Source organism: Rhamphochromis longiceps, linkage group LG22 (assembly GCF_057381845.1).
Source record: "Rhamphochromis longiceps isolate RC_006_pf linkage group LG22, R_longiceps_female_GT1.1, whole genome shotgun sequence".
Taxonomy (NCBI): Eukaryota; Metazoa; Chordata; class Actinopteri; order Cichliformes; family Cichlidae; genus Rhamphochromis; species Rhamphochromis longiceps.
Window position 1 is genome coordinate 30,596,006 of NC_140577.1, and position 13,845 is coordinate 30,609,850.

The window sequence follows — 13,845 nt, forward strand, 5'->3', positions numbered from 1 at the left end:
ATGAACCTCACCTGTATTACTCTGTCACATTCAATTTAGGGAAAACACTGGGGAAGCACGGCGGGTCAAATAGCATTTCAAAACTAGAGAGGGATATGCAGATCCAAGAGAAATTGAGCTACCTGAAACATGCCAGTGGGTATGTAAAATAGATACAGACGTGAGTAACAGCTGGCTGGGAAGGAGGATGCACTGTAACCCTAAATCATGTCCTTCCCTACCAACCACGGTGGTGCTTTAATGACTGGCAAATCTACGAATAAACAGATGGTTCTCTGTTTTGAAAATTTTAAGAATGAAATTAATCCTGTAGTAAATTTTTTTTTTAACATTTTGAATATATTTTGGCTATAAGGCATTCGTTAATGAAGGTGCGTGAGTGTGACGTGTTTTGTGGGTCTGGGGCGTCCTCTAGTGGCAGGAAGTCGACGTTATATTTTGACGTTTCCGTCTCCGGCAGACATATTGCTTACCGGAGCAAATTCTGGAAAGCTAGAAGTGGGAAAGGATTTAAAATTGAATCACGTCTTCACAACTTAGCACAATAAACCCGCATAGGACACAATGGGTAAGCTGTTTGGCAAGTTCCTACTATAGGCATGTATTCAAAGTGGTTTTAAGATTCACTTTTGTCGTCGGACTTGACGGTTATGAAATCTTCATTCTGTTACTGTTGTTTAGCCAGTACGCTAACTCGTTAGCTAGGTGGCTAGTCGGCGTTGCTACGTAGTAAGGAAAGATGAGTTGCTATTTTACGTTAAGTCATTTGCTATGTCTCCAAATTATAAGGTCTTTGGACAGTGTTTCCCTTTTTACAGTATATCATGTTAGACACATTAAGGCAATTTTTACCAGAGATAACAGCTAGTGCCGTTTTTAGCCAACTTGAGGAAACTTGGCTAACAGCTAACCACGTTAGCGCCGCGTTGTACTATTTCAGAGAAGACGCACGTATAGCTTAGAGCTTAAGTTAGTATTAGTCATGGCAATATAACGGCGTTATCGAATAAAATACGACTTTAGAGTTGTCAATTTTCTCTATTTGTTTTGTTTTGCAACCGCCTGTAGCTTTACAGTTATCACATTACATAGGCGCTTTAAAGCGCTACTGCTGTTTATTTTATATTATGAACGTTTTCTATCTGTCTGGTCGCTACTGTTTGGCGGATATGGCGACTGTAACTTGGTGAGAGACTTCCAGCGTCGTAAAAAAAGTTTTAAATCAAAGCCTCTGGGGTGACACATTTAATAGTGGTGTTCGAGAGGCAGTGATTTGACTTTTTCCAGTAGCTGGCGCCTTCATTAGCAAGTGAAGCTGCGTAATTTCACCCTTGCTCTTCAAACTCGGTGAATTATATAATAAGGTAAAAAAATATTTATAATAATTTAATTCCTGTGTTCAGTCAGTCGGCAGTGAAGTGGAAATGTGAGCTAACTGATTCCATGCGGCAAGTAGATGACAGACTGCTATCATCACAGCCGACTGTGAGCTCATGAGACAGAGCGCTCATGTGACATGTTTTCCAGACTGTTCTTATACAGTCCTGTGATAAATACACTTTGCAGTGAATGTTACTGGAGTGTTCAAAAAGCTATATCTAAAAGGGGTAAGAAGTACAGTTACTGTGCCTGCGCATATAAACTGTATATTAAAAGGTGAATGTAAGTTCTAGGTATGAAAAGCAAAACTGGTGGGGAAGTTCCTTAAATCCTGTCCGCAAGGCATTCTTTGTCTGTGATCTCAGCAAACACCTTGCTGATGAGCTTATCATTTCATTGAGTTGTTTCAGTGCTTATTGAATTAAACATGTAAATTTTGGGTCCTATTAGAGTTAATCCTGAAAGTGAACGTATTGGAATGACAGGGTGAAGCTGGTGGCTACAGTCTGATTGGAGAAACATTCATCTGTTTAAGCTCTAATTCCCACAAAATGGCAGCTATCAGGCAAAAGAGTTTCTATAGGGTGATCTTGTAGAACGGTCCAAGCAGCAGCTATTAAGCCTGTCACGTGGGGTGTAAGTAAGTAAAGTTTATTTATATAGCACCTTTCGCAGACATGTCACAAAGTGCTTTACAAGGTAAAAACACAATAGTAATAAATACCCTGGTCTAATTAAAAGCTCTTTGATATAAAAATGTCTTTAGCTGCTTTTTGAAGGTCTCCACCGAGTCCAAACACCGTAGAAATAGGGGAAGTGCATTCCACAGTCTGGGTGCAACAGCTTGGAAAGATCGGTCTCCTCGAGTTTTAAAACGAGTATGGGGGACCACTAAAAGGTTTTGGTTTGATGACCTGAGGTTATGAGTGGAGGCATGTGTATGAATCAAATTGGCAAGGTGGTGTGTGTGTGTGGTGGGGGGTCCATGTAATGCTCTAAAAGTTAAAACTAGACTTTTAAAATGGAACCTAAATCTGATTGGTAGCCAGTGCAGCGACTTTAACACAGGGGTCACATGAGCTCCCTTGTTCGAGCCGGTTAGTAGCCTTGCTGCAGAGTTTTGAACAACCTGTAGTAGGGCTGCCACTAGGGCTGGGCTATATCATACCGTTCATGGCAATACCAGTGTAATTTTGGGCAACGATAGGAAAATGAAATATCGCGATAGAATATGGGTAAAACGCGCATGCGCAGTGCCTTTGTTTGCATACGCACATGGCGGCGATGCAGAATGAGAAGGGTGAAAGCGAATCGTTAAATGAAACGGATGAACCAGAATTGGTTTGTAAAAATGCTGCAACTTCAGTGGTGTGGAACTGGTTTGGCTTTCGTCCGTCAGATACACAACAAAGCACTATTTTTGGTAGAGCATGCTAGCGGGCCGTCGTTATTACCGTGTTCTTTGGAAAATACGGCACACTTAATATCAATCCTTTGATTTTTCTGAAAATCGACAGTGCCCCTTATAATCCCATGTGCCTTATGAATGAATTCTGGTTGTGTTTACTGACCTCGAAACAATTTTATGTACACGGCGCTCGACAATCTGTCAAATGTTTTAGTACGACTTTGCTAAGCTACGAAGCCGCACCGCTTGATGGATTGTCGGAGCATTACAGCTGTCGTAGTCAGGAGCCTCGCGGAGTGATACGTACTGTGCTTCAACATAATATTACCGTATTGTGTGTGTAACACCTCTTTTTAAGTTTTGTAGATATTATACATGGTTATGCTGAGGATATGTCGGCCAGTTTCCACTGGAAATGCCTTTTGGTTAAATTGTCAGCAAGGAATTTGCACTGTTACGTTTTTATATAACTTTAATGCACATAAAAAAAACAGCTGCTTGTTTAAGTGAAAATATATTGATGGGTTTTTTGCACTAATAAAGTTGTGGAGTTGTAAAGTATTTTGACTAGTGTCAATTATATCGTCAGTTATATTGTTATCGCAAATTTTCAAATGTATATCGTGATAAATATTTTTGGTCATATCACCCTGCTCTAGCTGCCACAAAGGATTATTTTGATAGTCGACTAGTCACCGATTATTTTTGCAATTAGTCGACTAATCAGATCATGCATTCATTGGACGTAAAACGTACAGCTTATTGCACCAGCATGCATCTGCTCTTATATATCTATCATTAGCTTACAGCTTTAAGTGTTTAAGGTATGTGCTAACTAAAAATAAAGACAAGATGATAGTTTATTAAATTTTAATGAAACTTGCTGATTGTTTCGGTGGAGTTTAATAAACTCAGACATTTGCTCCTTGCTATCTAAAATATAACAGGACACTGGAGTATATTCTCGAGCATCTCACACTTCTGATAATCAGTTGTCTGCTTGACGTTTGTTCAGCTGTGTAAAAACTATAACTTTAATCTCAGCCAAACCGATTTACTCAGGAACAAATAAAATACTGCAAAAAGCTGAACAATAACATTTTTAAGTTATCTAAGTGACTTATTTATCATGTTTAACCTGAGTAGCAAAAGCCGGCGGTGGGTTTGAAAATGATTTCCCCACCGGCTCTAGTGAGCCTTGAACCCCGGCTAGCTATCGAGCTGGTGAGTAACAGATGTCTCCGAAAATGTAGGAGCGCTTTTGAAAATATGTGGTGTCTTGATAAACTGAGCAGATATTTGAAGTTTACACAGTTACATTCTCGCCTGAAAATATGTTAAACATTTATTTTGTGACCCAGAAAGAATAATAAGAGTAATATTAAAACTAACTAGCTGCCACCATTGTTGGAAACTGAGCAGGGACACGCTATGAATTCTGGGATAGGTTGGGCCACGAAGTATACACCCGATCCATCCTTCAAATCTGGGGAAATGAAGGGCGCATTTGTCGGAGTCTTCAAATTTGGACAGTCTTCGTTGTGTTGCTGTAACGTAATCGGCCTACAAATGCGGGCACAGGAGAATGCGGTTCCTAAATTTGGACACTGCTTCTTCTTCGGAGTTTAACGGCACCTGGCATCCTCGTACATGCAGTGCTGCCATCTTCTGTTTCAGTTCGTTATTACACTCTTAAATCCTACTACTTATTCCTGCGTCTTTTGGGATCTTACAAAGCTTCAAACGACGCGTCGACTATTAAATTAGTCGTTAACGATTTTTATAGTCGACATAATCGTGACTAGTCGACTAATCGTGGCAGCCCTAACCTGTAGACGAGCTAGCCCTTTCTTGTTTAGACAAGTAAACAGGCTGTTACAGTAGTCGAGTCTTGTAGAGACAAAAGCATGTATTATCATCTCGAGTTCACTTGTTGACACGGTGGATCTAAGTTTTGAAATGTTCCTCAAGTGAAAAAAAGCAGGTTCTTACTATTTGATTTAAATGTCCCTCCAAAGAAAAAGCTTCATCAAAAATAACACCCAGGTTTCTAAGGTTATGTTTCTGTGAGGAACCTAAGTCACCCAGTCGCTGTTAAATATCAGATATTGCACTGTCTGGTGCAATAATCAAAGTTTCTGTTTTGGCTGGGTTTAGCTATAAGCAGTTATTGTTCAACCATTGTTTAATGTTGGTTAAACAGTCAATCAGATCGGAGAGCTTATGAGCTTTAGCAGGCTTAAATGAGCAATATTGTCAGCAAAAAGATGAGATACTTCAGGAAACTGCTGTGTTATCTGGCTAAAAGGAAGAATGTATATTAAAAACAGAATAGGTCTTAGTACAGAGCCCTGAGGAGCTCCACACAACAACTCTGTAGATTCCAACATGATCTGGTTTGCAAACACACTAGATATTGGAAGTTTAAGAAGTTTTAGATCCTTCCATAGGTTCACCTACAGAAGCCTTACTCTGACTTTTACTTCTTCTAGATCAGGCGTCTGCAACCTTCAACATCAAAAGAGCCTTTTTAGCTCCTACCAAATAACAGGAGAAAAAAGAGCAGCACATGTGGGTGATGAGGGGGGCAGACAGACAGGTGATGGTTGTAATTGGGAGATGACAAATTAATATATATAGTATATTTATTAATAGTGTTACGGTTACCCCTAATTTTAACCCCTGACTCACGAACCACAGGTGGGTTGCTGACCTCTGCTATAGCTGCGTCTCTCACACCAAAGGCTCACTTTGCGACATCTTCGTTCGAGCTGAACTAAACTGCGTTTGACTTCTGGCACTGTTGTGCCACAGTTAATCTAAACAAACACATTGCAGAAATGAGTGCATCCAGCTGCAACCTGTTCATGTGTGCCATCCATCCCTGTGGCTTTGCCATCTGCACACACGTGCTGAAGCATTTCAGGGGTTTGTGCTAATCCCCTGAAACCATAACATGACCTCAATTTCCGACATTTGTTCTGATATTTAACCTCAGAACCTCCCCACTGTTACAGTGGAGGGCTTTTGGCACACAAGGTTGGCATCGTTCTGTGGTGTCGACAGGTTTCGGTGCTGTCCCCCACCTCTCTTTCACTCCCCAATAGGCTCACATGTGACTCTGGGGTTTGCCTGGTGTCCCGTTCTGGTGGCATGACTGCACAAATGCTGAGAATGGGCAGTTTGGCCTGTGTGGGCACCAATTTACGCTAACTCTGCGATTTAACTGAATAAATAGGTTTGTTCTGGGCTGGCTGACTGGTACATGAATAGGTTGGCTGTGTGGGGGGTTTTGCGTCCGTGCATGTGTATTTTTAGGCTGTGTTGTCCGGTTTTCATGAGCTTGTTTATGCAAGGTCTTTTTATATTGAGGCATGTGTGACAGCTGTTTCATCATCATCATAGCTTATTATTAGTAGGAATGAACGGATCCATACCTTCCAGTTCAGATGCTATGTCAATACACTGCCTTCAGGTATCTGATGATACAAAGTACTGATCCAAGCCAGTAGAATTTATAAGCCATCTAAAGACCTGTGAAATCAGTCTGTGTAAGGCAACATCAGGTTTGGCCCAACTTTGTAAAATAAAATTAAATATTTTCAAGAATGCAATTTATGTCTATTGAAATGGTACTTATGAATAAAATAATACAATTTTAACATCTGACATTTAACATCTCATTTCACCTCAGTGTGAGATTCTTTACTGCATGCTGTGATCATGAATGGTCACCTGGCGCCTTCTTTTCCTGCTCTTAGCGTCATAGACGTTCTCACACACACACAGAGGTCTCATGTGGAGCAGAGCTGGTGTTAGACAGGTGAAATGAAATAATAGTAGTCGTGTTGCTTTTTAAGGGCAATAAAAGGTTCCCAACAAGTGATACACCGAATGTGACAAGAGTCAGTGAGAAGGGAAAGCGTTCAGCTTTCTTGTTTCTGGTTAAACTAAAACATGTTGTAGACATATAACTAAAAGTTGTTGGTTTCTCAGGGATGGGAAAAAAAGAAAAAGCCTCTAAGTGCAAACGTTGGTTTTTGATTTAATCATGATGTGTCTTTGACCAACCAGAGCCGTCAGCCAGTCCGGCCAAGGATAACTACAGGATGAACCGATACAAGAACAAAGCACTCAATGCAGATGAGATGAGGCGCAGGAGAGAGGAGGAGGGCATCCAGCTCAGGAAACAGAAACGAGAACAACAGGTATGAGACCAAATGTGACAAACTCCCAGTTCATCAGGTTGTTTGTCTCCTGGATGAGATTATGTCACTGTGTAGTCTGTGTTCAGCATGTGAGTGTTTAGGTCTCTTAACAGCTTTTTATAATCCCAGCTTTTCAAACGGAGGAATGTGGACATTCTCAATGAAGAAGAGGTCATGTTAGAGAGCCCACTGGTGGACTCTTACCTCAGCTCTCCAGTAACTGTGAGTAAATGATCATTATTTTTTTAACAAGTCTTGCATAGACAAAAAGATGATCACAGACTAGATGCATTTTTACATCACGTTTGTGTAAAGCAGTTTTTAGCCTGTTGTCCAGCTTGTGGATTGTAAACAAGGGAATCTGTGGTGAGTGGGTGAAGTGTTTAAAGTGCTTGTACATGGCCTCTTGCAGGAAGGAGTTATTACCAGGGACATGGTAGAGATGCTTTTCTCAGAGGACCCAGAGCTTCAGCTTGCTACAACACAGAAGTTCAGAAAATTACTTTCCAAAGGTACCCAGTCATTGTAGTGTACTGAGAGTACTTCTACATAAGAGTGAAACCATTCGTGCTGTTCCCCATAGACCACAAAAAAGCCTACATATAGTTTTGCCTCTTTGTTATTCCAGAGCCTAACCCACCAATTGATGAAGTTATAAACACTCTTGGAGTAGTGGAGAGGTTTGTGGAGTTCCTAAAGAAGAGCAGCAACTGCACACTACAGGTCAGTTATTTATTTATTTGTTAAATATACAGTGTTAAACCTCCAGAACACGCAGAGACTTCTGAATTGAGTGCAAAAAATGTGATTTTTACCATGTCTTTGGTAGCAACCATGCTACTTTGCTTTTTAGGATGCCTTTAACAGAAAATAGTGCTTGTTATGCTCGACCTTACTGCAGAGGTAGCCATTGCAGTGTTCTCCTAAATGATAGGTGTCACCACTCAGACAATATCGCCTCATCAGTGCTGATATAGGAGGAGAAGAAGTCAAAACTTCCTTAGTCTTATCTTTTCAAACTGTGGAAATATTTCCCTCTGTATAATCTGTGAGTCTCTATCATTGGAATGACTGTAAAAACAGACACAATTGTATGCTCATGTCTTCAACCCAGCTGCAGCAGTACAACGTACCCGGTTCAAAATTTTCAAACAATATCAAGAGCAGTTCATCAGTCCTACATGACACTGTGTTAGATTATGTTGATGCAGCCAGCCAGCTGTAAGAAAGTAGAAACTTGAAAAGTGTTTTGAATTGCCATCATTCTTGCACATAGTAAGTGCTGTTATCTACAGTTCATGAGTCTCACTATGCTTGTTTCTCTGCTTTGTCGTGTTGCTGCAGTTTGAAGCCGCCTGGGCGCTGACCAACATTGCGTCAGGAACATCCTTGCAGACAAAGACGGTGATTGAGGCTGGAGCAGTGCCCATCTTCATAGAACTGCTGAACTCTGATTTTGAGGATGTTCAAGAACAAGTAATGCACCGGTTCATAGATTGTTCACTGTAATAAATATCTTTCCATACTCTGCGATACCCAAGATTTTTATGTCTCACTGTTTCTTCAGGCTGTGTGGGCCCTCGGTAATATTGCAGGGGACAGTGCAGTGTGCAGGGACTATGTGCTGAACTGCAACATCCTTCCACCACTATTAATGTAAGTTCTTTTATTTCTGCTTTTGAGTCAAACCTTCCTACAGCTTTTCTCCCTGCGACAAATTTCTAATATGACTTCCTGTAATGGGCTTTTGATTTTCTTTGGTATTTCAGGCTTCTGACAAAGTCCACTAGACTGACTATGACTAGGAATGCAGTATGGGCTCTGTCTAATCTGTGCAGAGGAAAAAACCCACCACCTGCTTTTGACAAGGTACCACTCATCGAGTCAACACAAAGGATGCTTTAGGGTCAAAGTTCTAGGAACCCCTCTGAGTGCCTATAGGGGTTTTCCCAGGAGACTCTCGTGGCCTTAGGGTCATTCATGTCAATATAGTTTCAATTAGCTGCTTTTTCTATGCAGACAAAGCTGAACATTCAAGTACGGATAAAGGCTCTTTGTTATATCAGCCGATCACTCTGTACTATTACGAGTTTTCTGGCTAAACCATAAAAAAACGTATCTACAAGAAGTTAATTTAATACCAGTGAAATGTATATCAGATTAAATCGAATGTTGAGTGGGAAGAGAATTTTCCATTATGCATTGTCTTCCTATGGTCACTATATGAAAGATGCATTTAACTTCTAATAAGTTCAAAAGTTTCAGAGATTTGGACTTCAGAAAAGCAACATTTCTGTTGAATATGACAGGAAGTTGCTGCTAATATTTACTTGTGATAAAAGTTAAACACATTCTAAAGTAAACAGAAGTCTGTAAAAGCCAGCCTGTGTGAGGAACACATGGCTGTGTCCCACAACCAGTCAGGTTGCCTGTATTTACCAATTCAGATCAACACTAGATGCTGGATTGTCCCAGGTCACAGCTGCAGGATGTGAATGGTTTTGCTCTTGAATCCTTCTACAATAACATTTCTCAGGTGGCACCATTGGTTTCTGCAGCTCTGTGTACTAGCTGACATTTTGTGGGAAAATTTTGACATGTTGTCTCTCGGTGATTTATGTTTGATGCTGAATTCACATTGTTTGTCATGATACATATGCATTATGTTTGTGTTGTCTAGGTGTCACCCTGCCTGCCAGTGTTGTCCAGGCTATTATTTAGCAGTGACCCAGACTTGCTGGCAGATGCCTGCTGGGCTCTGTCCTACCTCTCAGATGGCCCCAATGATAAGATCCAAGCCGTCATTGACTCTGGTGTCTGCAGGCGCCTTGTAGAACTACTCATGTAAGATCAGGCTTTACTGTGCGTCATTTCTGAACCTGTAAATTTGACCTGTACATTTATTAAAATATTTCCCAACCCCATCTTTCTGCAGGCACACTGACTATAAGGTGGCTTCACCCGCCTTGAGAGCTGTAGGAAACATTGTCACAGGAGATGATATCCAAACACAGGTGAGACTATAATAGACTGAAGTTGGTTTGATGACTCCAAAGCTTGTTGCATGTTGAAGAGGCGTTTGTGTCATCTTAATATTTCTCTCAGCTTACCAAATGTTTCAAATGCTATTTGCTTTGTTAATAATTGTTGCTACAGCTGCAAAGTGATGCAGTTCAAAGATCTGAGGTATGTTATAAAGAGCGTGTGAAGTTTTACCCTCTGCTTTGCTGTTTTTAGGTGGTGTTGAACTGCTCAGCCCTGCCCTGTCTGCTTCACCTCCTCAGCAGTGCTAAAGAGTCCATTCGCAAAGAGGCATGCTGGACCATCTCAAACATTACAGCAGGAAACAGAGCACAAATACAGGTATCACACCCTGAGTTCATTTCTCAGTTTACCTGAGGAAAACCTCTGTGGAAGCACTTTAGTGTTTGCCAAACTATCTGTGAAGTTTGTATTTTGAAACTTTTTATTTTTTTTTAGACACAAACTACAACTATTAATCCAAATTAAACAAATTAAACAACCTGCAAGAGTCAAAACTGAAACTGATTTTTAAAAAGCACTTGTTTACTGTCAGTAGTTCAGCTAATATTAGTCTACTTAAATCATATAAGTTGGTGTTGTTAGACTCAGACACTGTGATCATGACTGTCACATTATTCTGGTGCAAATTTAGTTCTCCTGCTGCTTGAATGTTGTAGGATTTAATTGTCAGCATTACACAGTGTTGATTAATTTTATGTAATCACAGCTGTAATACAGTGTCAACTGTGTTTTATATATTTAGTGGTTTCTTCTTTTGTGTGGGGCCAGAAAACAAGTGTCTTGTGTGTCACAGCTTTTCAGCTCCGTTTTAATCTGTGTGTTTGGCTGCACTGGGTGGCTGTTTAGTGGAGATGCTGTGCCTTATTTGTAATTCAAACGTATTTTAACTAAACTTGTACTGACTGCAACCTTAGCCAGTAACTGTATTCAAGGTGCAAAGATTGGATTAAATTTAAGAATTATTTTTATGTTGGTCAGTTTCTGTATTTTGGTCATATTGTAACATTCATATTAAAGATTCCTAAAACTCTAACGCCCTGTCAAATAACATTAGTTTTTGTTAGTTTTATCTAGTGTATCAAGTTGATGATTTCAAATCAGTTTTGAATGTCTTTTGCATTTCTCCTGTACTGATCTCTCATCCTCCTCCACAGACGGTAATCGATGCAAACATCTTTCCAGTACTGATTGACATTCTGCAGAAAGCTGAATTCAGGACCAGGAAAGAGGCAGCCTGGGCCATCACCAATGCCACGTCTGGAGGAACACCAGAGCAGATCAGGTTAGCTTCGCAAGATTCATTTAGTTGACAGTCCCTCCATTGTCATTTAATCACATCAGCAGATCAGATGAGTAGCTTAAGTCAATTGCTGGTTTTAATGATAAGACTTTTAGAGATGATTTAAAGTAGGATTTCAGTAGTACTGTATTGATTCAAAACGCATTCTGCAGCAAAATGTTTTCTCAAGGAACAAAAAAGGTTTCAGCTGGTTGAGTCTAATGGAGTTTTCTGTTTGAGGAGAAAATCAATTAACAGCTTGTTAGAAATGAAAATCCCCATGCAGAATTTGGGTGATTGGAAAAATAAGGAGGTATAATTGCATGAAAGTGAGGCGATAATGTGAAAGAGCTGTGAAGAATAACTCGGACTAAATTGTAAAGTAAATAAATGAATCACCTGCATTCATCTGCCTTATCCATGTCTGTTTGCATAAAGATATCTGGTGAACCTGGGCTGTATTAAGCCCCTGTGTGACCTGCTCACTGTGATGGACTCAAAGATTGTTCAGGTTGCTCTTAATGGACTAGAAAACATCTTGAGACTGGGCGAACAGGAAGCCAAACAGGAGAACAACGGCACCGGAGTTAATCCTTACTGCAGCCTCATCGAAGAAGCCTATGGTATGCTGCAGGAAATGCACACAAACATGCATGCTGAAAAAACATTTGATTTGGATTTGATGCAGTTTACATATAATACAGCATTATTGGAACCCTTTCAGTGTCACAGACAGAGATGATCAGTGCTGATAGGCTCGTAGCTTTATCACTTTGGCAGACACTGAGGCCATATTTCCCTAAATGAACCTCATAGGCATAAAAGACATAAAGGCATAAAACTAATGATTGAGGCCATAAAGTTAACAGGAAAGTTTCTTGAGGTCACAAAGTACGAAAGCTACCAGTCTTTTTGACGCCATACTAGTTGCCCTCTGCTGGCCATTTGAAAGAATGCATGTTTAAGGCCTGGATTAGCTGCAGCCACGGACGCTACATCTGTCTTCTGTATATGATCTGTAGCTGGTAGTAGTACTCATTCTTTTGTTCTGGAGATCGCCTGTGAGCTGGAGGGCAACAAACCACACAACCTGAAATTGGTTCACATGCAAGACCGAGTACTGATTACTGTGGTGAGCTGCAGTCCAGCCCAGAGTTTGATTTTTACCACAGGATTAGACTCTCTGGAGAGGCAGCTACTTAAATTCCTCCATTAGGGCAAATAAAATGTCAAGCTTCTGCTTTTTTCTAAGGCTGCCATACATACTACACCACCAGAGGCAGAACGTAGGACAGCTGAATTTAAAAAAATCAGTTTGGGTTTTTTTGTTTGTTTGTTTGTTTGTTTGTTTTTTAGTTTAACAGCCATTCTGATATTCCATTCCTTGTTTCTCCAGGTCTTGACAAAATAGAGTTCCTCCAGAGTCACGACAACCAGGAGATCTACCAGAAGGCCTTTGACCTAATTGAGCACTACTTTGGTGTGGAGGACGAGGACAGCAGTCTTGCCCCTCAGGTGGACCAGGCCAACCAGCAGTTTCTCTTCCCTCAGCAGGAGGCCCCCATGGAAGGTTTTCAGCTATAAGTCAGCCACCCTTTCCTCTTCATACCTCCTCTCATAGATGGCTCCTTTTTACCACCGTGCCATCCTCCCTGAACCTCCACTAAATCACCATGAGGCCACGCCCCCTACCCTTTGGAGGAATGCTAAAATTGTTCCGCTCTCCAGCCTGAAAATGCCTCGCCCCCTTTCATCGTTTCCAACCAGTGTACTGATCTCCTGCAGGGCAGACTCTCATGTTTCCTGGCTGAGGGGAGGGTGCCACACAAACTCCCATTACAGCTAGAAGAGGAAGTAATCATCAAAACGCACACCCAGACATCTTCCTGTCATTTGACAGCGCTTAGATTCTCTCATTGGCAGCAGTAGTGATTTGTTAGTGTCTTTAATATACACTTTCATTTCTTTTCCAAACGGAAATCTTTTGTTTTCAGGATTATCCATACAGAGCGTGCAAACTGGGGTGCATGAGCAGAATCTGCCCAACTCTTCGTGTCACTATGACTCAGTGCAATTCAAAAAATACTTAACATGATCCCCTTTTTTTTTTTTTTTTTTTTTTTTTCCTCCTCACCCTTTATCTGCCCCCGCCCCTTTTTATTTTTAAATTATTTAATTTTTTTGTTTTATTTTTAGTGCTTGTGATATTTTCTTTTGCTTTGCCTGCTCCCAGTCAGTAGGCTTAGGCCTGCTCTCTGCATATCTACTCAAGGTGAGAAGAAAAAATAGTCTTTATGGGGTTTAGAGCCACAGATGTCAACCCCAAAGTTTGTCGCCCTGAGTTGGATGCCCAAGCTAGGAAGCATGATTTGTTTTGGGGGGTTTTTTGTTTGTTTTTTTAAGCGGGTGGCAAGAAGGGTGAAACTTTATCAAACAGAAGGGCTGTGAATGTTTTTTTTTGTTTTGTTTTCGAAAAGGTTATGTTAAAACGTCTAGAAAAAATATCCAGGTTTTGAGGGTTAAAT

At 40.7% G+C, this 13,845-nt stretch overlaps 1 protein-coding gene across 1 annotated transcript; it reads left to right on the forward strand.

The window, feature by feature from the left end:
- Positions 1-449: 449 nt before the first annotated feature.
- kpna6 (karyopherin alpha 6 (importin alpha 7)) lies at positions 450-13,445 on the forward strand. Its single transcript, XM_085395356.1, has 14 exons — positions 450-568; positions 6,863-6,996; positions 7,126-7,218; positions 7,409-7,508; positions 7,625-7,719; positions 8,341-8,472; positions 8,564-8,652; positions 8,766-8,865; positions 9,677-9,840; positions 9,932-10,010; positions 10,234-10,359; positions 11,196-11,323; positions 11,759-11,943; positions 12,717-13,445. The coding sequence occupies exons 1-14, from the start codon at positions 565-567 to the stop codon at positions 12,902-12,904; spliced, it is 1,617 nt and encodes a 538-aa protein (XP_085251482.1). The 5' UTR covers positions 450-564; the 3' UTR covers positions 12,905-13,445.
- Positions 13,446-13,845: the final 400 nt, after the last annotated feature.

Bases quoted from the DNA above. Each gene is read 5' to 3' on its own strand.
- kpna6 (XM_085395356.1), top strand. The intron at 7,219-7,408 runs GTGAGTAAATGA...GGCCTCTTGCAG, and splicing joins ACCTCAGCTCTCCAGTAACT to GAAGGAGTTATTACCAGGGA. The intron at 8,653-8,765 runs GTAAGTTCTTTT...TTGGTATTTCAG, and splicing joins ATCCTTCCACCACTATTAAT to GCTTCTGACAAAGTCCACTA.